The sequence below is a fragment of the Python bivittatus genome, unplaced genomic scaffold (assembly GCF_059951505.1).
Source record: "Python bivittatus isolate LINGU-HERP-01145 unplaced genomic scaffold, Pbiv_v1 ctg000480_np1212, whole genome shotgun sequence".
NCBI classification, from domain to species: Eukaryota; Metazoa; Chordata; class Lepidosauria; order Squamata; family Pythonidae; genus Python; species Python bivittatus.
The window spans coordinates 74986364-75012443 of record NW_028277075.1 but is presented as its reverse complement, the minus strand read 5'-3'; the positions used below and the strand labels follow the sequence as shown (position 1 = coordinate 75012443).

At 43.6% G+C, this 26080-nt stretch overlaps 1 protein-coding gene across 4 annotated transcripts in view; it reads left to right on the top strand.

The window, feature by feature from the left end:
• SPEG (striated muscle enriched protein kinase) overlaps positions 1-24520 on the top strand; it is a 121138-nt gene extending 96618 nt beyond the window's left edge. For 3 of the 4 annotated variants that reach the window (XM_025167226.2, XM_088146342.1, XM_088146344.1), the window contains 18 exons: positions 1426-1503; positions 3875-4047; positions 4620-4646; positions 4970-5122; positions 6158-6200; positions 6387-6455; positions 7857-10065; positions 11100-11255; positions 11980-12096; positions 13308-13475; positions 13603-13725; positions 14798-14962; positions 15717-16458; positions 17804-18043; positions 18860-19083; positions 20225-20300; positions 20602-20751; positions 21795-24520. In XM_025167226.2, the coding sequence (XP_025022994.2) occupies positions 1426-1503; positions 3875-4047; positions 4620-4646; positions 4970-5122; positions 6158-6200; positions 6387-6455; positions 7857-10065; positions 11100-11255; positions 11980-12096; positions 13308-13475; positions 13603-13725; positions 14798-14962; positions 15717-16458; positions 17804-18043; positions 18860-19083; positions 20225-20300; positions 20602-20751; positions 21795-21999 (5118 nt within the window). In that variant the 3' untranslated portion in view covers positions 22000-24520. Of the gene's footprint in view, positions 1-1425; positions 1504-3874; positions 4048-4619; positions 4647-4969; positions 5123-6157; positions 6201-6386; positions 6456-7856; positions 10066-11099; positions 11256-11979; positions 12097-13307; positions 13476-13602; positions 13726-14797; positions 14963-15716; positions 16459-17803; positions 18044-18859; positions 19084-20224; positions 20301-20601; positions 20752-21794 lie in introns of those variants that run through there. The other variant, XM_088146343.1, reaches the window with a different exon arrangement.
• The last annotated feature ends 1560 nt before the right edge of the window (positions 24521-26080 follow it).

Here is a 26080-nt window from a genome sequence, read left to right as displayed (position 1 = left end):
TATTCAGGATTATAGATCTAATCAGCAAGGGCAAATTAAAAAGATGTTTTATCTTGTGCAAAAAAGAGAGAGAGGGAGAAAGAAAGCACTAGGTGTATCATTCTAGTGCATGTAGCTCAGAGAAGATCCAATTTCTGAACACCACCTGCTCTCCTTTCAGTGCCAGAAAGACCCGGACAAGAGCCCAAGAAGGATCTTAGTATTTGGTGTCACTTTAAGTATCCAGAGCTGTTTAGGTCTTAGGTTTTGTTTGGGAATGCATCAGGAGCCCTTGGAGTTGTTTTAAAACTGGCAGGGGTGTGTGTGGGTGTGTGGGTGTGGGTGTGTGCCTTCGAGTCAGTCTTGACTCCTGGCAACTGCCTGGATACATCCCTGCAATTTTCTTGGCAACAACATTTTCGGAAGTGGTTTGCCATTGCCTCCTTCCTAGGGCTGAGGGAGAAGTGGCTGGCCTAAAGCCACCCAGTCTCTTGGTTTCTAGCCCAGTGCCTTTAACCACTATGCCAAACTGGCCCTTAAAAACTGGTAGTACATATTGCAATAGTTCAAGAAGATGTTACTAGAGCCTAAGTAACTGCAGTAGGCTATCTCTGCACACCAAAGGCTCGACCTGGTACCCTCATCTACTCTCGCTCAAGGTTATGAATGTGATAAGAGGAACTGCAGTGCCATCTGGAAAGGGCAGAATGCCATCGCCCATGCTGAAGGAAGCTCCCACCACCATAACCTCTGCCTTGTCATGCCTGAGGTTCGGGTTACTTGTTATTTGCTGCTCTGTTACTAATCCCCGACAGCAGTTCAACTTTCTGGGTTGATTACATCATATGAATGGGAATTTAGGGATGCAGGTATTTAGTATTACTGAAGACACCTCACTTTGCATTTGGGCCAGAACAGCAATCTACTGACACTAGTTTTGGAACGGCCTCTCCGGACAGAACCAGAACCAGAATACAGTGTTCCTGCTCCAGTTGTGAGCAGCTTGTCCAGAAGGGTAATAGTGCTGAAAGCTGACGAGAAGTTCCCCAAAAATAAAAGCAACACCTAATTCTTCTTCTTCTTCTTCTTCTTCTTCTTCTTCTTCTTCTTCTTCTTCTTCTTCTTCTTCTTCTTCTTCTTCTTCTTCTTCTTCTTCTTCTTCTTCTTCTTCTTCTTCTTCTTCTTCTTCTTCTTCTTCTTCTTCTTCTTCTTCTTCTTCTTCTTCTTCTTCTTCTTCTTCTTCTTCTTCTTCTTCTTCTTCTTCTTCTTCCCAGAGAAAGGCTTTCTGCTAGGCAACCAAAGCAAATTCAGCACCAGTCTCACCAAGGAATATTGGATGAGTGAGGGATAGGGAGACACCTGTTTGCTTGACAGTGAACATGGAGTTATGCTTGATGGTATGGACCCCTCTAATGCCATGATTTCCCCCCCTTATTCTCCTTGCAGGTACGCTGCTACATGAGACAGATCCTGGAGGGAATCAGCTACCTCCACCATAATGGCATCTTGCATCTTGACATTAAGGTGAGTCTGTTCCAGCACACTTGGAACCTCGCTTGGGTTCTCTGAACATTTAGCCTACATTGGCATGAAACCATAACGGTCTTGCTAGCTAATATGCTCACTGTGGGCTATGTGCAGCACTATGTAAGAATTCAGTGAGTGCAGTTCTTCCCTGTGCAGAGGCAATGGAAACTACCAGCTAAATCTTATTTTGGGTTGGCTAGCATCCTTGAGGCTGGCCACACATAGAGAAACCTGTACATCAGACTGGACATGCCATAATGCTCCATGATGCCAGCTACAACCTAACAGCAGTGCATAGCAAGTACACAAATAATCCAGCTGCTCAGAAATATCTGGAAAGGCTTATTGCTTCCCTAAGCTTTTCCTTTGGGATTGCTTCTCTTACTCTTTGCTGTTCAGTGAAAGGGAGAAGTAGGCTGGATTTACTCTCAGTTGGGGACACATCACTTTTCCACCAGATCTGTCTGCAATAGGTTAATGCAGTGTCTCTCAACCTCAGCAACTTTAAGAAGTGTGGACTTCAACTCCCAGAATTCCCCGGCCAAGTCCACACATCTTAAAGTTGATAAGGTTGAGAAACACTGGACTAATGAATGGTCTGTAAGGAAGTTCTGATCAGCATAGGAAATAAAAGCCAGCTGGAGTCTTAACTTGTCCTTTGAAAACAAAGATTCCAATGCTAATGATGGGACTTTGCCCTTGTACAAATAATTGCACATAAATCAGAATGATGGCTTTCTGTTACTTCTCTGTTCTTATTTCAAGGGCTGTATTGCCTCAGGTATGGTGTGGTGGTGGTGGGGTGTTGGGGAAGTGAGTAGGGCACAAGCAAAGCCCAACTGGGTGGTTTACATTTTTCCTCCATTTTCTGACATTCTTTTCCTTTGGAGCTTCTTCATCTCCTCTTAGTGGGTTACTGGGAAAGGACAGAAGCTCTTGCTGCTAGAGGTATGAGCTGATTCCTTGCAGAGGCTTCTTCAATTAAACAAAGAGAACTACAATTTCCACACCCCTGGCCTATCATTTAACAGGGCTGAGCACACTGCTTGCTGGGAGTTGTAGTTTGAGAGGAAAAAGAAACAGGACTTGAATGGCTGGGAAAATTCCAAGACCTAATCAAGTGAGCTACTATTGTACAAGCTTTTGCTTTTGAAATAAACCTTATTGAAGTTTTGCCTCATGTATATCAAACAGAACAAGGCGGGCCTTCAGGAACAGGGACACTCCAGTCCTCTTATCATTTCAAGAGGGCAGCCACTTTTACAAGCTCCTGCCTCGCATTACCTCGCTAAAGGCTGCAGGGAAGAGCTCAGTGGGTGCGCGGGAGGAATTATGTGCTCTCCTTTGCCAGTCTGGCTGCTATCTGATGTATGGTAGCACTGAAATGGAGTCACAAGGTTACTCACCCATGCCGCATTTTTTTCTTCCTGTAAATGTTTGTAAGAGGACAGGATAACATAGAAATGGCACTTGGTATGGTAGGCACTGATTTACAAAATTTACTGCAAAATTTCAGGGAGTTCTGGAAAATCAGAATTCATGCAGGTTGAAAACAGGCCTTAGAGAAAGGAGTGAGCCAACATTTCAGGCTCGTGGACACATCTGGAATTTTGGGAGCAGGTTGGAGAATCGCTCACAAAATGGCTGACATATGAATACGGCCAGGCATAAAACAAGTGCTTCTTGGAAGTAAAACTAGGCCTTTTTTTCCTGCTACCTCATTACCGTTTTCCAGGTTTTCTTGCCTCTGGAATTCACAGCCTTGGACATTTTCTTCCCCATTATCTGATTTTTGTGATATTACAGGGGGAAATGGTAGTGTGGATTTGGAAAGGTTACTTGGCCCTGAGGCAAGGAAAACAAATTGTTCAAAAGCATTTCTGTCAAATTCCAGGAGCTCCGATTGTTTAGCATGTTGGGGAGCAAATGAAAAGTGCCTTGACAAGGGAAATTCTGAGGTTTTCTAGAGAAAGAACGTTTGGTATTAAACGGCTTTTAAGGAAGATATGGAAGGAACAAAAATGATAATTTCTGTTACTTTCTCCAATTTTGAGCAGTAATTAATTTACTGCTGAGTAAATTTACTACTGAGTAATTTACTACTACTGAGAGATTAATCAAGTGGCGAGGAGATAAAAAGGAAGTAGAGTTTTTCTTTTTCTTGTAAATACCTGACACTGTCTGGACTCCCATCTAAGAAATGCACTTTTATCAGAGTCCATGGGCTGAACAATGCAATGATGGCTGCAGGGAATTCTCTGGAGAAGAAAGTAACTGTGATAACCTCTGGCCAGCTAACAGGAATCTAGTTTTGCCTGGAATGCTATTTTAAAATTTTAAATTATTTCCATTTTGTTTTTCCCCATAGCCTGAAAACCTATTGCTGGCTGAACCAGGCAGTGATCAGGTGAGAATCTGTGACTTTGGCAATGCCCAGGAACTGACTCCAGATGAGCCACAGTACTGCAAGTATGGCACCCCTGAATTTGTTGGTCCTGAGATCGTCAGCCAGAGTCCCGTGTCCGTGGTCACCGATGTCTGGTAAACTGGGGCAACTATATACTGTGATGTTTATCTATGTGTGCATCCCTGAATATAGATGTGGAGAAGAGACTTAAAGAGCATCATCCAGAGGTTATAGGATATTGGAAAACAACCATAGCTAAGAAATGGTTCCAGGGCTATGACTGCTTAGGGCAATGTTCTTGCACTTCTGCTGGAGATTGCTAGCTTGCAAGAAGAAGAGCTGGGGTGGGGTGGGGTGGAGGAGGTAGGAGAAAATGCCAAGGTGGCTCAGTGCCACAGTTTATACAGCATCCATAATTTCTCCTCCAAGGGGGCATAAATCAAGTTTTTATGTCAGAACTGAAACCACCCTGGGGATGTGAGGCCAGACTGTGGAATGAGATCATGCTACCCAACTTTCTTCACCATGCTGGAGTGTTCTTGCTTGAATTAGCAGTTGGTGCTTTTTCTTAAGAACCCTTAATAAATCCCTGAACTCGTAGATCCTGAGTGTATATTGATCAGCTTTTTTGATTCACCAGGTATAGATGCCATCACTAGATGGTCTATCAAAGCAATGAAATTCTCTCTCTCATCTCTCTTTACAGGCCAGTGGGAGTCATGACATATCTATGGTAAGCCCCAGGTTTGGGAAGTTAATCTAGGACTCATCAGACCCTTTCCACCTCCCGTACAATAGTGAATAAGTGGCACAATGAGCAATATTGGGATTTTCCTTGTTAATCTTACTCTATTCAGGGCCAACATCCATTTCTCTTTGGATTGTTCCCATGCTGCACATTATGGCCTGAGGAGCTTTGAAAAGCTTCTCCAATACACTGGCCCATTTCTAGAATTGTTTTCTGTATATGCTGAGCAGATAAGGAAGACCCAGACTTTGTCCCAAGAATACCTTCTGAGTGCCTGCTGAGGATTTGCTGACTGTTCCCTCTCCTAGTCTCACAGGGATCTCCCCGTTTGTGGGTGAAAATGACAAGACCACACTCATGAACATCCGCAACTACAATGTGGCTTTTGAGGAGAGCATGTTCACAGGACTGACCAGGGAGGCCAAAGGCTTTGTTATCAAGGTGCTAGTTAATGATCGCCTGTAAGTAATAGTTCCTGCAGGGGACGTGCTGGCATATGTGTGCACGTGTGTCTGTGTGTGTAGAGGTTATAAGTTGTATCACTTCCCCATATTGATAGCCAGGGGTTGAAAGCCATCTTCTTCCTCCTACTTTTGGAAAGGAAGTAAAAGCCACAGTGCCACAGGTGAAAAAACCCTAACCCTCTGAGTAGGGAGAAAACAAAATCCAGTCATCCATGCAAACAATTTGGAGTTAAAATCCAAAAAAAAAACCCAAGTCTGATCCCCTGATACTTTCACTGCAACTTCCTTGGTCACCCATTAACAAAAAATTATATATCAGTACTTAATGTACTGTATTTACATATTTATTTATTTATTGCCATTTGATCTTGTCTCTTAATAAAAAACTAGGAACAAAACTCAAGGTGTTTCAACAAGATTTATCACAATTGTCCCAAACTCAGTTACTTCCAGCTGCCTTAAAAAGGCAGACCTTCTCATAAAGTCAGTTGGTTAGAGCCTCAGGAAGGAATGGATGAGTATATGAACTTTGTTTTCTTTCAGTTTTTTATTTTTATTTTTTGCAAATGATTGAAATCAGTTCATCAATTTTGATCTTTTAAAAGACATTTTGCTAAACTGAATGAAGTTTGATTAATATTTCGCCGAATTATGTGCATTTTGGCAGGCAATCTTGCCTCAGATGCATAATTCTTGTAAATGCTTTACAGACTTTTCCCTAATACTTTGGCAAACAGTGTTGCATAGAACCATGCATATTTCAAATAATAAGTAAATTTAGGGTTATATATGTGAAATTAAATAAAGTCACATTCCAGTGAGAACTAAAGCAATTTCTCTCCCATCCCTAGACAGTTGTACAATGAGAAATTCTCCTTTTGGTAAAACAAAGAAGATATTTGGCTAGGGATGATCCAACTGGGAAGAAAATAATCTTATTTGCTGAAGTGGATCCGTCTCTAACTATGCCATTCCCCTGTGCTAATGAATGCCACTTCTGCACATTAATTCCTTCTTACTTTTTCCAAATAGGAGGCCTCATGCAGAACAGACCCTGGAGCATCCCTGGTTCAAGGTGAGTCTGATTACAGTAATAATGCCTCTGAGGAAAGAACCCGGGAGCCCATTCTGGCTTTTGAGGAGTCTCTCTCTCTCTCTCTCTCTCTCTCTCTCAGGAGGGTAGGGATTCTCCCATAAATACTGAAAACAAAAACCACTGGGTCCAATTGCTTCCCTCTTTACCACCCAATTTCTCTTTCAGACACTGGCCAAGGGCAAGAGTATCAGCACAGATCATCTCAAGCTGTTTATATCTCGTAGGAAGTGGCAGGTAAAGAAAAAATATCTCCTGGCAGCTGTCAATGTGGTGGCAGTTCTTTGGTTGATTGATCAGAGCTTACCATTTTTCTCAGCCAAAAATAACAGGGAAGGTGTGATTGAGACGGGGAGGCTCTACTAAGCGTAATTCCAACAGCTCAGGGGTGCTCTTCAAGAAGAAAATGAGTTCCATTTCTAATGTCTGTGCTGTTTTTTTAGAAAAATTCATACAGTGAAATGGAAAAACTGAGAAATCCTGGTAAATTGTGATACTTTGTAATATTTGTGTTTATTTACAAATATATAATTTATGAATGCATAGCAGAGGCAAAAAACCACTTGTTTCTCCTCCCTCCAACACAATTTCTCACTCATACCCTAACTGATACTGTAGGAGTAAGTCCCACTAAATGTAGCAAAACAAACTTCTGAATTATGTTTTATTTATCACTAAAATATGTAGTGACAGCATTCGGAGTGATGTACGCTAAAAGTAGCTAAATTTCATATAAAATATTGTAAAACAATAAATTGAAACAGTCAGTGGATAACCACTAACTAGCAAAGTTCAAAATACAGAATTGTATTGTTAGCTGGTCAACGACCTTTAGTTGCAAATCTAACTTCACATAACTAAAAGAGCCAAGATAGATCATCTACTTTTTACTGTCTATTCTATATCACACTTCTCATATGTTTTTCATGGACATCTTTAGAGAATGTTAATGCAGAAAAGGTACAAGGGTGGTTCTACATGTCTTTGAATACATGTTTGCTTTTTCCAAGGGTGACATGGAAAAAAAGAGTGCCACCAAAATTGTGTTGTTATAAGAATGGGCAGCTTGTTCCATTTAAATGGATTCTGAAAAGTTCTTTTATCCTAGCAAATATTTTAACTGCTTAGCCCAGTGATGCCGAACCTAAGACACACGTGTCAAAGGTGACACGCCACAATGTTTTGGGTGACACACCAGCATTCACCAACACCCAACAACAACTACTCTCCCTGCTTGAGTTACCAAAGAAACTGAGTTTGTTTTACTCATATTTCATTTTTGTAATTATTTGATGTTTCTTTATATAATTTATTATAATTATATAATAGCACCACACATGATTGGACTGTATTTTTTTTTTAATAAATGAATATGTAAAGAATTGTTTCTCTTTTGTTTGGGGAGGGAGGGTGACATGCCAGCAGAATCAAGTTAGGCATTTTCCGAATTTTTGACACGCCAAGCCCGAAAGGTTCACCATCACTGGCTTAGCCTGTACAAAACAGGATGGGGGATACTATTACTGGACAGGCACAGCAACCAGACCTATGAGGTGAAAGAGATGGGAGATTTCTGTGTCTTTGTCTGAGTTCCAGCATATTTCTTCTCTTTGTCTTTCATATACTTTTTCTACACAGCGCTCCCAGATTAGCTACAAGTGTAACATGGTGCCAAGACCCATCCCTGAGCTTCTAGAGGACACGTCCACCCACTTATCTATTGCTGTGCCACGTCTCCTAAAGGAAACATCAGTACTGTCCTCTTCTTCTGATTCTGATGATCCTGAAGAACTGCCCTACATTCCCATGCCCCACCAGCCTGAATTTTCTGGTTCCCGCATGTCGCTCACTGAGATTCCAACAGAGGAGGAACCTGTGGGTCCAGATGGGGCTCTGCTGGAGGAGGAGGGTACATCCATGGACTGGCAGGATGAAGAGCAGAGAGGTACCATGGCTCCCAAGGGAAAAGCAGATGTGGAGTCATCTGCGAGGAAGCATAAGAGCACGTTGCCCCAGAAACGTTCTACAGAGGCTGAAGCGCCGGGCTCTTCTGATGAGGAGACTAGTGAAGTGCAGAAAAGGCCAGAGAAAAGGAGGGCACTGAAGAAAGGCTCCAGCCTGGATTCTCCAGACAAGTCCCCATGGAAGGGGGAGCTGCGCCGAGGCAGTTCTGCAGATAGTGCCCTTTTGCTCAACCTTCCCTCAGATGAAGCTGAGTCCCCCTCCCGTCAAAGCTTGACCAAGGCAGCCTCCATGGAGCTGCCCCATCGCAGCCCCAGCCCCGGCATGTTGTATCGTAGGAAAGGTGGCCTGCCTGAGGAAGAATATGCCCAGCGCCTGGAGCTCATGCGCCAGCGCTTACTGCGCGGCAGCCCTGTGGACGGCAAACTGAGTGGCTTGAGGGGGCCCCTGTTGGAAACCCTTGGCCTTGAGAAGAAGATCCTACGACCTCCCCGGTTAGAAAAACAGCTGTCCCCAGGGCATAAGATGGTGCGTGCAGCCTCAAGTGAGACAGCTCCACAGCACTTGCCTCCAGAGGGGCGCCTCCTCCAAAAAAGTAGCTCCTTCAGCCAGGGTGATGGGGAGCCCGTCACCCTGCACCGGCGCTCTGGGGCACCATTGGAGATCCCCTTGGCACAGGCAGAGACCCAGAGACTAAAAGAGACCCCATCCCTTTCAGCACTGAATGAGTCCCGGCCTCACACACCACATGAAACTCCCTCCAAACCACCTGGCCTTGAGATGGAGGTAGGAACAAAGTCCCTCACTAGGTCTAGCCTGAGGAGACCTGTCCCCAGACAATCTGAGGAGAAGCCATCAGCCAGATTTGCCAAACCTGATACTCCAATGGCTGGAAAGGCCATGGCCTTCAAACGGGAATCAATACCACCCACGCAAATCTCACCCACACCTGGCAGCTCTGCACCCAAACGTTCTGCCTATGCTGAGGTCATGCAGTCCTTGGTTGGTGAATCTTCCCAAGGCCCTTGCAGGGAGAGCACCAAACTTTCCATTGCTGCTCCTGAAGGCGTGCCTCCGCTCTCCTCCACAGAGATGCCACCCTCTGCTGTGGTCTCTGGCAAAGGGATAGCTCAGACGCCGACCAGAGAACTTCCCTCCTCAGCCGAGCGCATTGCGGACATTGACTCTGAAGAAGTCTTTGAAGCCAAATTCAAGAGAGGCAGGGAAGGCTCCTTCAGCAGAGGCCGCAAGCTGCTTTCCAAATCCGAGGAGCGGCACCTAGCCAGGCCCCTGGTGCAGGAAGAGGGCATTTATCGGCCAGGGCCAGCGGGTGCGCCACTAGAACTTTCCAAGTCTATGGCCCCCAAGCGCCTGGGAGCTCGCTCTCGTTCAGTGCAGGACCTGCATGAAGTGGAGAAGGAAGGAGGCTTCATTCGCAGGATGTCGATGCGCCTGCGCCGCACACCCCCTGCCGAAAGAAGGAAGGTCAAGGAGGAGGACACAGGGGGAACGGGCCAGGGGCGCAGGCTTTCTTGGGGCCTGGTTTCCAAGGACAAAAAGGACACAGAAAGCCAGAAATCCGAGCCTGGCTCTGGTGAATCCCCTGTCATGGCTGTACGCCGGAAGATCGGCAGTACCGTGGGCCGCCTCTCCACACACCTACGCAGCCACTCACAGCAACAGACTGATGATGACCATCCCGTTGCTGCTGGTGACCGTGTCAGGCAGCCTGAGAAGAGAGCCCCCTTCCTCTCTCAGCTACGCCGTGCAACTTCTGAGGGTGAAAACCTGCGACAGGTGGGCATCCCGCAGAACCAGCTGGCAGCCCAGTCTGCTAAGGTCCCCTCCACAGAATCTTTCCAGTCTGAGTCGTCCACAGGCAACGGTGAGCTACGAGTCATAATCTGGGATGGGAAAGGAAAGAGGAAGGGCTGCAAACTGAACTTATGGCCAGGCAGGTCCATGGCTAAGATACCTTTGCTGCTCCACTCTACGTTTTGTAAGATGCATTTGATAAGATTCACATCCTACACCGTATTCAAATATTCTCTATTCCTAAAGAACTATTAGTGAGGAGCAAATGTAAGCAACATGTTAATTTTGCATATAGGCACTTTTTGTGACCACATTCAAACATTTCCCAGCCATATATACCCTTGCAGACTGAAATGATATAGTCTAGCAGCCAACATTGTGCCTTAGTGCACAAAACCCTAAACCTGACTGCTGAATTAACCATTTTCTGGGTTCAAACAATACATTGAACCACAAATTCACCATGGTTGGTGGCGGTTCACAAAAACTAGCCATGGTTAACACTAATACACCCAGCACTTTGTGCAAATGCAGTCTGATAGGCCTTTACCTGACCTGCATAGGTGTTTTGTTTTATTTCATTTGGTCACCTGGAGTTTAATAGACCACCATGTGCCCTTTATGTGTTTTGCATTCTATCCCATAAGCTCCAATCAGCATGAAAGATAGTCAACGATTATCCTAGTCCCAAAAGTTTGGGAGGGCACAATCCAGGATGAGAAAAGAATGGGAAAATGCCCCTGAGGACTTTTGCCCTTTGGGAATGATGGCCACAGTATACAATTAAAGAGAAGCTCACTTGGCCTGCAGAAGAGACTCCGACACCCAAAGGAGGATTATGAGTAGCACCTCCTTGTCGTGTGATTTTAGGGAAGCCACATCTCTCTGAGCTAAAGGGCGAGAGTGAAGAACTGGGTATATAAAAAATGAAAGTGTGGCTATGGTGGGGTAGAGTATGTGTAGCAAGTGTGAACAAGCCTTGGTTTTGCACACTTATCACAAGGAAAGCCAGGTCTGTGACAAACAGACTTGCCCCCCTCCAAAAAAAGTTAATTCTGTTGTGCTGGTCAAGAATGAGCCAGCCTACGTTTGTTGCCTCTACAGTTTCCAGTGATGGCCACCGACGCAGCTCTCGCTGGGAACGCTGGAGTTTGTCCCGTGCCAAGAAGGACAAGGTGGCCTCTCAGCCCAATCTTCCAGCCAGCCTGAGAGGGGAGGGTGTTGTTATTGTCAGTCAACCTTACATGCTCAGTGAATCGGGTATGTTTATGTCCTTTGGTGTCGGGGGAGGGGGGAAGCACTTCTGAGTTGCTTGCTCTTATTTTGTTGTGTTAGGAAGTTTTAGCAGCTGCGGGAGGCCCCACAACAATGAAGGCTCCAGTTTGAGGTTTTTTTCACCTCTTTCCTCATCTGAAACTGTACAGCAAGGGTGGGCTTTTTTTTTTTGCAGCTGAGGTCTGTACTTTTTAAAAACATAATTTTCAGCAACCAATCACTAGGGGAGAGGCAGGGTAGTGATGCTATGATGTCACATGTTGGTGGAGCCATTTTTGTTTTCCTTTTCTTCTGCCCAGTTTTAAGGACTTACAATTTTTTATTTTCTTTCTTTCTTTCTTTCTTTCTTTCTTTCTTTCTTTCTTTCTTTCTTTCTTTCTTTCTTTCTTTCTTTCTTTCTTTCTTTCTTTCTGCTATTTTAGGTGCACTATGTTTGCCCCAGCACACTTTGCCACTTTAGTTTTTCCTATCAGAAATTGGCAGGAAGCTTCATTGCAATTTTGTATAATTTGCCACTTAATTTTAGGGCTGCAGTTCAGAAAAGGGTGTCAAAAAACAAAGTTCAGGTTTATAGATTGCCTACCCTCACTCTAGGGAATCATTCCTAGCCTGGTAATAAGAATTAAATGCCTGCCAAGTCCTTTAGTACCAACCAGGTGGTATTTCACAGCCTTTTCCAATGAATACCTTTTATCTGTTTTCCTACCAGATTTCCCTCCTGTTTTCCACATAAAATTAAAGGACCAGGTATTGCTGGAGGGAGAGGCAGTGCAACTTTGCTGCCTCCCTGCTGCCAGCCCTGCCCCTTGTATTCTGTGGATGAAAGGTAGGTTCTGCACCATTAGGAGAACATGCATCCTGCATGTGGGCTATGATAGACGAAGGAGCTGTCCAGCTCCCAAGATCAAGAAAGGGGGAATCTGATAAATTCCGAGTTGTCTTGTAAGGACTATCTCATCCTTCTCCAAATGTGTGGGAGTACAACTCCCATCACCCTCTGCAAGCTCTGCTACTGCCTATGGTGCCTGTAGGTGTTAGCAGTGCTTGCTGAGCATAATAAAATTCAACCTTGAAGCTTTATCACTGAACTGAAATTTGTCAGAAAGGGGACACTGCGGCACAAGTAGATGAAATGGCTCAACTGTTAGAACTTTATGGCACAAGTCTTAAATCTTTGGCCTGAACTGCAATGCCAATGGCTGCAGAGAGTTGGAATCTGGAATTAAATTGCATTAAGGACAAGTCCTTTGTTGGGTTAGACCAAATGTGTCAAGTCCAACTTTCTGGGTGTGTTTACACAACATGACTAGCTCATCCTCTATTACCCCTGGATAAATTATTTTCTCTGTGATGTGACACGTGATTAGTGGAACATAAATAGCCTTTGTTATATGGAGAGCAGTCATCTTGACCAATGTCCTTGTCTCTTTAATGCTACTTGTAATCTTCCTGCCTGCCTGCCTGTCTGCAGTGTTGATGGCAATTTCACCTCCCCCCTCACACATCCCTCTGTATGGGTGTGTGCACCTGTATGTGGGTACACATGTGTGTGTATGTATGATTAGAAACAAAAGCAACTAAAGAGATACCGTAAAAAAAAAAAAGAAAAACTCCATTCTGTAGTGCTGCAAGGCTTCTAACTCTATGTGGTGGACAGGAGAATTAACCCAATCAATCAGTCTTCTGAGTTCACATGATACAAATTAGCTAGTTTAAGAAAAGTTACCTGGGATTGCTTTAGGTTATTTGAGGATTGATCCTGACCTAGAAATGACTCTGTTAAGCATGTCCTGTAAGCCTGCCTCTGTAGTCACTCAGTGATAGGCCAGATCCACCTGGGAAACTCAGAACCAGATGATGAAGGGTGTGGGGAGGGACATGTTCCAGCTTTGGATCAAGCTTGTATGTTTGAATACATTGTTATCAGATGTGGGGAGCAACAGCAATGTAGCATAAATTTGAGAGGCTGATGATGGGCAATCTGTATCACTGATGTCCCTGGTGCAGTTGAGTAGACTATTTTCCTGTCTTCCACAGATAAACGTGCCCTGGTTTCAGAGGGAGTTCTTAATATTGTGGCATGTAAGGATGGCCGTCAACTACTTACCATCTCCAAAGTCTCCAAGAAGGACGCAGGCCTGTATGAATGCAATGCTACAAATGCCTTGGGCACTGCCACTAGTTCCTGCACCATTGCTGTGGCACGTAAGAATAAACAAAGGTTTTCTAAAGTTTCCCCCCTCGCTGAATCAACATTGATATCTCTGTCACATACATAGTTGCTATGTCATGTTGCTCAATTCATTCTCCTTTTTCAACCCACTTGGAACAGGTCTTCCTGGGAGACCAGGCACTCCAGAAATTCCACAAAAGTACAGGAACACAGTCCTGGTGCTGTGGAGGCCAGCAGACAGTCAGGCGCCCTGCACATACACGCTGGAGCGCAAGATAGATGGTATGCACCTACTGGACGTGGCAAAGTGTGTCAGCTGCAGAGATTCTGAAGGGCAGCTGTTCTCCTCAGCTCTTTGTGGACTACCTGAAGCATTCTTATGTTTTTATCTGAAGAATTCTGTTTCTTTCTAATGAGTCTGTCACTAATCACTTGCCCCCTCCTTTCTGCTTTGATTTTTCTCCTCATTTCCAAACAGCTGATGGTACAACACAAAGAAGAGAGGATGTGTTTCCTAGGCTCCCTTCCCTAGCAACTTGCATTCAGTATAACTCATCTGTTGTAGGGAACAGCAACTCTTTGATGGCTGGAAGTCGCACCATTTTGGGGGCGAGGGGCCACAGTGATAAGAGCAGTGACACAAAATGGTCGGGGTTGTGCCACATTTATTGGAGGGAGAATTAACCCAATCAATCAGTCATCTGAGTTCACATGATACAAATTAGCTAGTTTAAGAAAAGTTACCTGGGATTGCTTAGGTTATTTGAGGATTGATCCTGACCTAGAAATTACTCTGTTAAGCATGTCCTGTAAGCCTGGAAATGACTCTGTTAAGCATGTCCTATAAGGAGGGGTGGATTTTATGCATTTGGGCGATGTACTTCTTTGCATTTTAAATCAAATTGTTAGTGAACTGCCTGTTGCATTGCAACTTAGGTGTTTTCTACTTCAGAATGGGAGAAAACCATGCTGTCCATTTTTAGCAACCATGCTTCTGAAATTTGGTGACAGTCAGAGAGAACTCAAGGGGGTTGTCAGTCATCGCCCCTGATTCAATGGACCAAGTCCAAGTCTGAGGACAATGGGCAAAAGACAAAATGCATCTGCCTGGAAGGCTGGACGTTTCTGAGACTGGACACATTTTCCTGCTTGGCACAAGCTCTTCACTTCCATTTCCAGTGAGCCTGTGGAGGAAGCAAGAGTTGACCACCAATACCTGGCTCATATTCCCATTAGATCTGCAAAGCAAATTATATGAGGTTGAAAATAACTGAGACACTTAAGGTGGTACAAAACATGACAGCCAAGGTCACTCTGCTTTTTTAAAGATGTAACTCCTTTTTCTCTCCCCCAGGAGAACATGATTGGAAAACCATTAGCTCAGGCATTGCTGACTGCTACTTCAACGCAACAGATCTTCCTGTTGGAAGCACCATCAAGTTCCGCGTTGCCTGTGCCAACAAGGCTGGACAAGGCCCGTATAGCAACCCTTCAGGGAAAGTACTCATTGAGAGTGCAGGTGAGAAGGAGGAAAGCCTCGTGTTAGATTATGTTAGGTTACATTAGATCTTCAGCTAAATATAGTTTTCAGAGCAATTTACAAGTATGCATAATAAAACAGTCCTTACCCTCAGATTTACAGTAAAAAAGATAACGCTTGTCGAAAAGGACTGAGAGGGAGGAGGAAAAAAACATGATCATGGCTGACTCCGTTATTAGGATGGATGGGAATTTACCTGTTCTATATTTGATTGTGCTCATGTTAAAAGTCACGATTTGCATTGCTTCTCTCTTTCTGAACTGACACTTTCTCTTCTCTTCTATCGTTAACACGATACCTTTGCTTTCCATTCATTAGCTTAAGCTTAAGCTTAACCTGCATCCTTTTCTCCCCGCTTCAGAGTGATACAGGTCTTGAGAAATCCTTCTGGGGGCAATTCAGAAAGCAGGAGGCAAAGGGGCTGCCAGTGGGGGTTGTTTGGTGGTTTCTCATCAAGCTTGTTTCTTATAACAGCCAACCCCCCTTCCATCTTGTGTGGCTAGTGTTTGCCATATAGTTCCACATTCTGTATTATGTCTTCAGCTGGCCATATGTCCACCCCACGGTATCAAAATGCAGCGGCCTTTAACAGGGAGAATATTTCTTCCTTCACCTGGTTCTATCATAATTGGCATTCCTACTTTGGAGAGGAATCCAACTCAGGATTCTCCCTGGCTTTTGGGAGGAAAGGGAGCCTAGAAACTTTCACCTTTGTATGTTTCTTCCCATTCAGAACTCACAGCTGCCCATTCAGGCCTCTCTGCCAAGAAGAATAGAACAGCTCCAGAGAAAATGGCTTCAACCAGATCCACTCAGACTCTTCCTGATCAGACTCCCCAGCCAATGATGAAAAGTCCAGGTCCTCTATTGACCTCTGAACCAGTGTTAGGACAGGCTCCTGCTGTGCCACAAGTGATTCAAGCCAGTGAGGAGACTTCTGTGGCTTCAGAGAAAGAAAAGCTCCCAATAACAGCCCTCCTTCGATCTTCCCAGGACTCCACCTCTTTGGAAGGTCCATCCATGACAAAGACTCCTGTCCCAGAATCAACATTAAAGCCTTCCAGGACAGCATCTTCCCTCAGCACCCACAGTGTCTCAACTACCACCAAGGTTTTGCTTGCCCCAGCATCATCTCCTGACTCTTCTGCCTCCAAGTTCTCCCCGATCTTGCCTGCACTTCCAACTTCCACAGTGGACTCACCAGGAACCATCTCCCCTAAAACTGTCCCATATGTTGCCACCTCTTTTGTCTCCATCCCATCAAGGGCACCTTCCACCACAGATGACGCCCCCAGTCCCTCAGTCTCCCCCACCACAGAAGAAACGCCTTCCTACACACACTTTCTAAGGCGGACCATTACCCCCAGTAAGGATACTAGTAGTGGTGCCCGGGGCAGTCTCACTTCAAAGGATGAATCCTCATTGCGCCAAGGAGTTCCTCAAAAACCTTACACCTTCTTGGATGAGAAAGCGAGGTAAGGAAACATTCATATCAAATACAAAGCTGCCTTACACTGAATTGTACCTTGGGCCATATAGCCCAGTATTCTATCTTGCAAGTGGGTTCTCCAGCAGGTTCATAAGATGACATTTTTCCTTTCTCCTGGAGCTTCTTGGCCAGAGATCCCAGAGAATGAACCTGAGATCTGGTCATGGAAACCATGACTGAACTATGATTTCTGCAGTATGATGTTTTAGATGGTATGCAGCCTCAGGCCTTTGTGAATAGTAACAGAGATTTTTATATCATTGCCACAATGGAGCTGATTGAGCCTTGTAGCCCCTGTACTCAGGTTGGATACACTGTGAACTGAGCTCCAGAGAACTTTCCCCTCCATCTTTATTTCATGGAATCATAGGGTTGGGAAGGACAATTTGGTTCATCATGTTCAGTCCCTTAGCAAATGCAGGAATCCAGATTAAAATATTTGACGGATGTCTATCTAGCTTCTTCTTGAATAAATCTAGCAAAGGACAACTCAACACCTAAGTGGGTAACTGGGTCCACTGTTGGACTGCTTTACCCAGTTTTTCTTAATATTCAGTGGGAATCTGCTGTTTCATAATGTACTATGATTTCATGTCCTGCACTTTGGGAAGGCAGAACAAGTCTTAGTCTTCTTCTTCTGACATCCTTTCAGGTACTTGAAAAGCATTCTCACATACCTATTCAGGCTTTTCAAGGCCAAATATACCCATTTTCCTCTGTGGAGGATTTATAGGACTGCAACTCCCAGGCTCTCAAGGAGCTTGTGAGTAACCATGTGAAATCTGTTCCTAATCCCTCAAGGTCTGTAGGCATTGTTGATCCTCATCTGTAGTTCTGTATTCAAAAGATGAATTTGCAAGGAGCTCATATGATATGGTGCATAATCACATTTTCTTTGACTAAGCATCTTTCGTTAGTAGCCCTTCAACCTTGTCCTTGAGCAGTAGTGCTCAAAACAGCTTCAGATGTTTTTTGTGGGAGAGACCAAAAAAGCAACTTGCATTTCCTGTTTTCTGTTTTATATAACCATTTATAACATCCAGAATAATTATTTTTATCTCCACCTCTGTAATGGGCTGTGTGGTCTTACACATTCATCTGTTAGGACATCAAAAAAAGTATGGATAATAGGATGCATGATTCACCCTTCTTGTTTTTTTAGCAAGTTGTAATATCAATTACAAGTGAATCTGTTCAAGTACTGATTCACCACATTTTAAAGGGAATGCCCCAGATTCTTGATTGATTGATTTTGCATTTGGAGGTTGTCTTAGCTTTCACTAAACAGCATCCAGCCATGCACTAAATGTACGTTACGCGTGTCTGTGCAGGGGCCGTTTTGGAGTGATCCGGGAATGTAAGGAGAATGCCACTGGCAAGCGTTTTATGGCCAAAATTGTACCCTATGAGGCAGAAGGCAAGCAAAGTGTCCTGCAGGAATATGAGATCCTTAAGGGCCTGCACCATGAGCGCATCATGACCCTCCATGAAGCCTACATCACTCCCCGCTATCTGGTGCTGATAGCGGAATATTGCACCGGGAAGGAGATCCTCTACCACTTTGTTGACAGGTTTGCTGGGGCAAATGTTGAGGGTAAGACTTTGAGTTGTTAGAGAAGCTTTGTGTCCAAGAGAGGCAAGCAGGGATCTACAGCAGTGTTTCTCAACCTTGACAACTTTAAGATGAGAATGACTGATCTAGAGGATTTGGACAGCAAGCAGAGAATTCCATAAAGAAAAACCAGGCCAGGATTAAAGAGCTTTGAAAGAATATGGTCACAACATGTTGGTTATTGCAGCAAAGTCTTTGCAGCCTGAATCAGATTTCATTGGCAGGGAAATTTATAGTGGAGATGACCTGGACCAGATTTATTCAAAGCAGGGCAATTAAATAAGATGTTTATACCTCTCAGCCACTAAATTGCAGGGCAAAAGGGAAATCCCTGCTTGGTCCAAATTTGTAATCATATATGACATAAACTGATTAAACTGATGTTCAAGCAGAATTCTAACAGGATCATAATTTGAAAAATGGGGAAGCTTCCCACCTCAGGAAGGCAGGAAGGAGCATCAGATTTGCTTTAAAATAGTTGTATATGTTGACCAATTATAATATGATGACTATGATTGAACAACATTACGGCAAGGTTCCCCAACTAAAGACCCTCCAGAAGTGTTAGGGTTGCAGACTGGGAATTCTAGGAGCTGTAGTCCCAACATACTTGAAGGGTATGAAATGGATGAAGGCTGGAAGAAAATCTCCATTGTGTTTATTTAGGGCTAGTTATTTTCAAGGAGGCAGTATAGTATAATTATACCAAGACAGACAGCTGGAACTGATTTTTGGATTCCCCTCCATCCCCTTAATTTCATTTCTATGCCTACAGGTTCCGCTACTCAGAGGATGATGTGGTGGCGTATATAACACAGATGCTTCAAGGTCTAGAATATCTTCATGGACGGCATATCATTCACCTTGACCTGAAGCCTGAGAACATCATTGTTTCCCCCACAAACTTAATAAAAATTATTGATTTTGGTAGTGCCCAGACTTACAATCCAGTGGTGCTGCGACAGCTAGGGCGCCGTGTTGGCACTCTAGAATACATGGGTGAGTATATGCATGTATTATATATATGACACATATATCATGCAAGAGGATCAGGGAAGCAAATTGCTTGTGGACGAGGTGTGATGTGAAATAAACCTTTGAGATACATACTGTAGGTAATGGATTGGAGTTGCAGACAATCAAATTGCTAAGGAGACTGAGAGCTGAACAGGAAGGAAGGAAAGAACTACAAAACTTAGCTATAGGGTATTTGGTGAGACCCCCAACCCTAACCTTGTCCCATCATGCACAGGGCAGAGATGAAAATCCTGTTCTTCTGCATGGCTGACACTGGGAAATGGGGGCAGGACTTTATTCGGGCTGTCAATCAAATACCCTCCTGCTATAGTTTTAGGTATCTTCCTAAAGCCAGAAATCTCAAGGCATGGAAAAGTCCACAACTCATATAAACATCTTAAGTTGCTCATAATAAATAATTGAGAACCAGTGTGGTGCAATGGTTAAGTGCTGGACTAGGAGTGGGGAGATCCAGGTTCTAGTCATGGAGGCTCACTGAATGACTTTAGGCAGTTGCTCTCTCTCACCCCAATCTACCTCACAGGGCTGCTGTTGTGAAGAAAAACAGGAGGAGGGAACACTGGAGCTCCTGTACAAAAGGCAGGATATAAATTTAATAAGTAAATAATCAATGGGATGATACTCCTTTGAAGGTTGATTGAATATCTGTGCAAACTGCCCTTAGTGATGACTTTTTATTAGGTTATAGTCCGTATTCCTTTTTACTCTGTCACCGACTGGATTGACCAAATATTTTTGCTCTGAACTCTCTTCCTCTCTCTCACCCTATAAAGATGGACTGGCTTTAAGATTTCTGATCCATGAGGCTCATATCTTCCTTCTTGTTGCATAAAGGCTATTAATACGGCAATAGTAAGCTTCCTTGTCTTGCAAAGATTTAGCCCATCTCTGTATTCGCAGCTCCAAACGTAAAGCTGTTTATGTGTTATACACAGCTTTGTTTGCCACTTGAGGTGCACTAAGGAAGCAATGAAATGTGACCCAATTAAGCAGATGAGTTTATTCGGTATATTAAGTGAAAGCCCTTCTGGGAACAATATGGAATCTGGCATTGGATGTCATCTACAGAGAAGAAAGAAGTGGTTCTTTCTTTTCTTTGCAGCTCCAGAAATGGTGAAGGGGGATCCTATTGGCTCAGCAGCTGACATCTGGGGCATAGGAGTGCTCACGTATATCATGTAAGTATGGATGAGGTGGATGATGGTAGGAAATTGAGTGCATCAAGTAGAATTAAAGGTCTTTCTCTGATTAATTCCCTGCATTAAGAGTACACCAAACTGGAGCCTATAGTCCTATTTCCTTGATATTCTCCTGCCTTGTGCAATAACATGCTCTGTAAAGCTTTGAAGGCACCACCTCCCTCTATAAACCTCTAATAACCGTGGTCACACAGAGATACCACATTTTGGAATGTCAGCACCACAGACAAGCAGATCATTTATGTTGTCCATTCCTTCCGTTGTCCATTGTTCCCATCAGGCTCAGTGGCCGCTCACCATTCTTTGAAGCAGATACCTTGGAGGTAGAGAGCAGGATCCTTGCAGGGCGTTATGATGCCTTCAAGCTCTATCCTAACGTCTCCCAGAGTGCAGCTCTCTTCATCCGCAAGGTCCTCTCTGCCCATCCATGGTGAGTGAATTGCAGGGAAAGAAAAATGACAAAAGCTGAGAGCAGCATAGATTTGGTCAGCATAACTGAGCAGCATCTGAAGCTTATCTTGATTGAGAACTCCTAAAAGCATCATCACAGTGTAAGTGTGAATGCTGTAAAGGTACTAGAAGCTATAGGATAATCACAGGGCTTTGCTTGGAGGGTTGTGATCTTAAAAGAGGGAGCAAACATTTATTTATTTGTTTACTTAGGGTAATTTACTTACTTAAACTATGTATATGGCTACCCATCTTGCTACTGTGGCCCTAGGCAGCTGACAATGAATTAAGACTACAAAGCCAGTAAAGAACCCAATGTAATTTTAAAAAAAGAAGCTACAGCAACAACTAAGCTACCATGTGCCAGAGGTCCAAATAAATCTTCCATCTTACAAATCAATAGCAAACAGACAAGCAGCAGACAAACCAACCAACAGGGTTCCCAGCCCAAATGCCTAAGGGAAAACCAGGTCTTTATCATCTTACAGAAGGCCAATGGGGTCAGGGCCTCTGAATCATGGAGGGGATGCTGTTCCACACGGCAGAAGTTGGAACAGTCACTAAAGGTGATTGATAATATAATTCTGCATATTCTTTCCTGCAAATAAAACCCATCATGTGTACATTTCACCAGTGCTTTTCTGGAATGGGAGTGATATGGCATTAGGGGAGCCAGATGTTGGAACTGCATTAGTCCTGCCTTATTTCTGCTGCTAATTCTGGATGCATCATGTTTGGGTTCAATAACAGAGCCCATAATTTATACAAACAAGGTCTCAAGTACAGTCTGAGGTATCTGCAGGTAGAGGGCTGAGAAAAGTTCTGGTTTGAAACCCTGACTTGCTGCAGCAGCACATCACTGTAAATAACACAGAGCTAGATGAAGACCTAACAGTCTGAATTAGTGTAAGACAGCATCCTGTGTATTCTCCATTCCCCTCGACTTTCAGTCGGGGCTTTTATCTCCATCTTGAGCATAACAAAGGCTCTGGAAAGCTTTTCCTAATAATCTATCTCTTGTAGGAGCCGTCCAACTCTCAAGGACTGCTTTGCCAATCCCTGGCTCCAGGATGCCTATCTCATGAAGTTGCGGCGTCAGACCCTCACTTTCACCACGAGTCGCCTGAAAGAGTTCTTGGTGGAGCACCAGCGTCGGCGCAATGAAGTGGCTACCAAGCACAAGGTCTTATTGCGCTCCTACCATGGCGCCAGCAGCCACGTGCCCTAGCCGCCTGCCCTGCCGGAGGAGCCACAAAACATTCCAGCAGGGGGCGTAATGGGCCAAGTACCTGTCCTCCCAGCCAGGGTGGGACTGGTTGATATACCTCATGGATGAGAGTCATCAGCACTGGCTGCTGATCTTCCCTTCTCCCACAATCCTCATAGCAGGGCAAGCTGATTTAGAGGGAATGAAACAGTGCCTGGTGACAGAAAACTTCAAGACTTGCTACTGTGGGGTTGGGTTCAGAAAGGGGTGATGTGCTCTGGGAATTCTGAAAGGGGCAAAAGCTCTGCCCGTCACAAAAATCTTTGAAATCTTTGAAGAGGCAAAAGCAATCCTCATCGCAAGAACTGTTCCTTGGAAAATTCAGATGGCTCCTTCTGCACTGTGCCTAACGGATGACCTCTGTTCCCTGGTGTATAGCCCTGAGGAGCACGGGATTGTTATGTTTTACAAATTAACCTGAACCGAGAAAGAAAAAGATGGATCAGCCCTGCTAGATTAGGTTTGTGTGAAGGCACAACAGGAGGGCGGAACTTTGCCCACCACCTGTGTTATCAACACGCAGTGCATTCATGGAATGGTTTGTCATCATCATCATGGGTGTTTCTGTTTCCCAAGGCAGGAGTTGGGGGCGGGGGCATACATTAAGTCTGCATCTGTTAGAGACACTTTAATTTGTGTTTCTGCACTGAGCAGGGCTGGATTCAAGGGCTTCAGTGGCCTCTTCCAACTTTATGGTCTTAGGATTTTACAGCAACCCAATGCAAGTTGGCTGGGGAATTCTGGGAGTTGAAGTCCACACATCTTAAAGTTGCCAAGGTTGTGAAACACTGATGTAAGACACCCATTAGCAGATCTTTCATCTTCAGACTTTCACAGTCTCACTATATATATTCTTTCCTGATCTCTCCTTGCATTTTGCACATGCTTTTCTGAAAGTATAGTCCTTTCTTTTCCTCCAAAAGTCGTGCAGAAGACAGACCCTTTGGCTCCCTACCCATGAATTAAGTACATACCTTCTACACAACTCCCCCTTCCTCAAAATATTTACATTTATACATGATTCTCTCCTTAGTGCTCTTTTGCCAAAATCTGTCCTGGGACTTGCAGAACACACTGTCAAACCAGCAGAGAGCTTCCACGTTTATGCAGCTTTTCCTTTTGCAGTTGGCTTTCTCAGGATGTATAAAACTGTGGGTCAGTTTTATTGTTGAGGAAGGAAATGGAGTGGCCTCTATGCTCATCTTAGCTTTTTCCTTGTTAGCCTTGCTGTGGTGATGGTGGCTGACTGTATCTGTACTGTGGCAGAAACTCACTAATGAAGCCACTTCCATAGTCAGGAGAATGTTTCTCCCTGTCCCCCTCCCATGAGAATGAGGATATAGGCCCTTCCTTCTCTGCCCTGCCTGGCCTGTATGGTATCCATAGCAATCAACCTTTCATGTCCTGCTGAAATGGATGGAAGCCATTCTGAACTTCAGAATCTACAAGTTCTCCTATCTCCAGAATCTCTGGCACACTGGGGATAGAGAGGAGTTACAAACCTAGATTTGGTAGGATAGTGGAAATAGGATGTTGACTGTTGAGCAGAAGAGAAAGTCGAACCCAGGCCCAGCATTTACTGCATGAATGCAACTATCCTGTCTTGCCTTGGTTGTGTAAATCTATGCCTCTGGTCCCCCAGGGTCATTTCTCACCCTGTCCAATGGGTTTTAAATGTGGAGATGATGCACATTTTCCCTCTTGCACAGGAAAAGCAAAACAACAGGGCTCTTCCAGATGGATGGTTTATCACAAATCAATCACTGTTCTTCTCCTGCAACTATAAATGGAACCACACTTAACTTTCCACATTATTATGGATATTGCAGTCTTCCTGTAAACTCATCTCACTATTTTCTACGTATATCCAAGGCTATGGCCTAAATGCTGTAGATGGGAAAGAGAAAAATTATATTCACCTGAGCAATCATGGGGGTATCCTAGTAACCTTTTTAAAAATTAAAAAAATAAATCATTTATTTAGTGCTAAGTGCTTCTTACTTACCATACATGTCAAAAAAAGTTTGGAAAGGTTTTTTTTTCTTTTTGAAATTAGCATTATAGTGATATAATCTAATACATTCATTTAAATAGTATTTTGACATTTTTAAAATATATAGTTGGAAAAGCATTTTAGCACTAATTAAAAATGTTTTTTTTAAGGTTTACAAATGGATGCTTATCACACAGTTTATATTAATGGTATTCTAAGATGTAATGGGTTCAGCTTTCCCAACACCTCATCACCCAAACCAAAACTAGGCCTCCTAAAAAAGATAAAAAAGACATCTATACATTTTGAGATTGTGCTAGTCTTTTTCCTCAAAATAAATAAAGGCAGAAACAATAGTGGGAAAACATGAAAAGATTACAAACATTTGAATCTCCCCCCCTAAAGTGTGAGCGAAAAAGGGGGTTCTGCAATAAACGCCTTGTGTGGAAGCAGTTCAACAGTCAAAATAAAGGCAGAGAATAATTTCAATGGCTTGATGTGATTCCTGGAAAAATTGGGAGCTTATGAAAGAAAGGTATTTTGCATTTTCTCATAGTAAAAAAGATCGAGCTGGTTAATCTAGGTGTTCTATCAAAGAGAAGGATGAATGCCGTCAGGAGACTCCTCTTGGGATGTGTTTGAACTTATCTAAAAATATGAGTGGAGTTGCTGTGAAACTATTTTAGTTCTGATGTACATTGTTTCCCTTTTGGGTTCAAACTTAGAAAAAAAAAACTGCATCATGTTTTCTCAGAATGCTTCACCGAGGGTCTACATAGTATTGAATTAATTTTAAACCATGACTTACGGGGGGAAGGAAGCAAAACTAATTTTCATGTCTCCAGTGTGGAAGTGGGGAGGCTGTGGGATGAACAGGATGAACGCTTCCAAAAAAAAAAAAAAAAAAGTGGAGACAGAACTTGGATGATCAATAGTAATGCTGGACCTACGAAGAGAACCAAAATTGGTGTCTTCAGTCTGCTGTGAAAAGCTTCAACTGATCTTTGAAAATCTTGTTCAACATTAAACAGAAGATGGTGTGGTGGTGGTTGTGTGTGTGTGTGTGTGTGTGCGCGCGTGTGTGCACGCATGCATGTGTGTGTGGTGGTGTGTGTGTGTGGGGGAGGCAGTTTATCATTCTTCATTTGTTCTCTACCCATTCATTAAGGTTAAATTACCACTGAACATGGTATTACACTCTTTCTATTGGTCTCCTGGTTTTCAAATTCTCCACTGTCCTCCCACACCAATAATCCCCATTTCATGGTCTGTTGAACATGCTTGTTCCTCACTGCATTGTTTTTGTCCTCATTCCCTCTCCTTTCCCTGAACTTCTGAATATCCACCATATGCAAAAGGATCTCACATAAGAGGAGGTGGTTGTACAATTGCAAGGTGTGGCCTGATCCACATACCATTATTCTTCCATGATTCTGACCATGGCTCCCTATGCACACTCACACTAATACCACAGACTAAAACTTTTCAAAAGTTCTGATTTAAATTAAACTGGGTTGAAGGTACGCAATGATCCTTGCCTTTGAGCTAAGGCATAAGTAAAGGGTTCTTTAGCCCTACCTCTCCAGAACAAAAAGAGAACAAAACAGTTGGCAATTCTTTTGTTACTCATTTCAGTAATTCACTAATTTTGTACCAGCTTCTTCCCATGGGAGGAAATGTAATGACCTTATCCTGGCTGGCTGATATGGAAGAAAGGCTTTTGAAATTAAGCTCTGTGCTGGGGCTAAACAGGCAAATAAGGAATAGATTTAGGCCATGAGCTATTATTCTCTCTACCTTATGTAACTTGATCTGGCAAAGTATTGCCTTACTGAATCCTTCATTTGTCAGATCAGCATAAAACTGGTAAAAAAAAAAAATCAGATTAATATTAGCTGTAATCCAAGTCAAATTTAGATGTACAGTAATCCATGAATTGATTTTAAACGGTACTGTAGTGAAACAAATAGTCTTTGCATAGACTCTGGATGAATGAATCAGTTACGCTGCTCTGCTAGCACAAAGTCCAGAATCATCTTCCTAGTACAT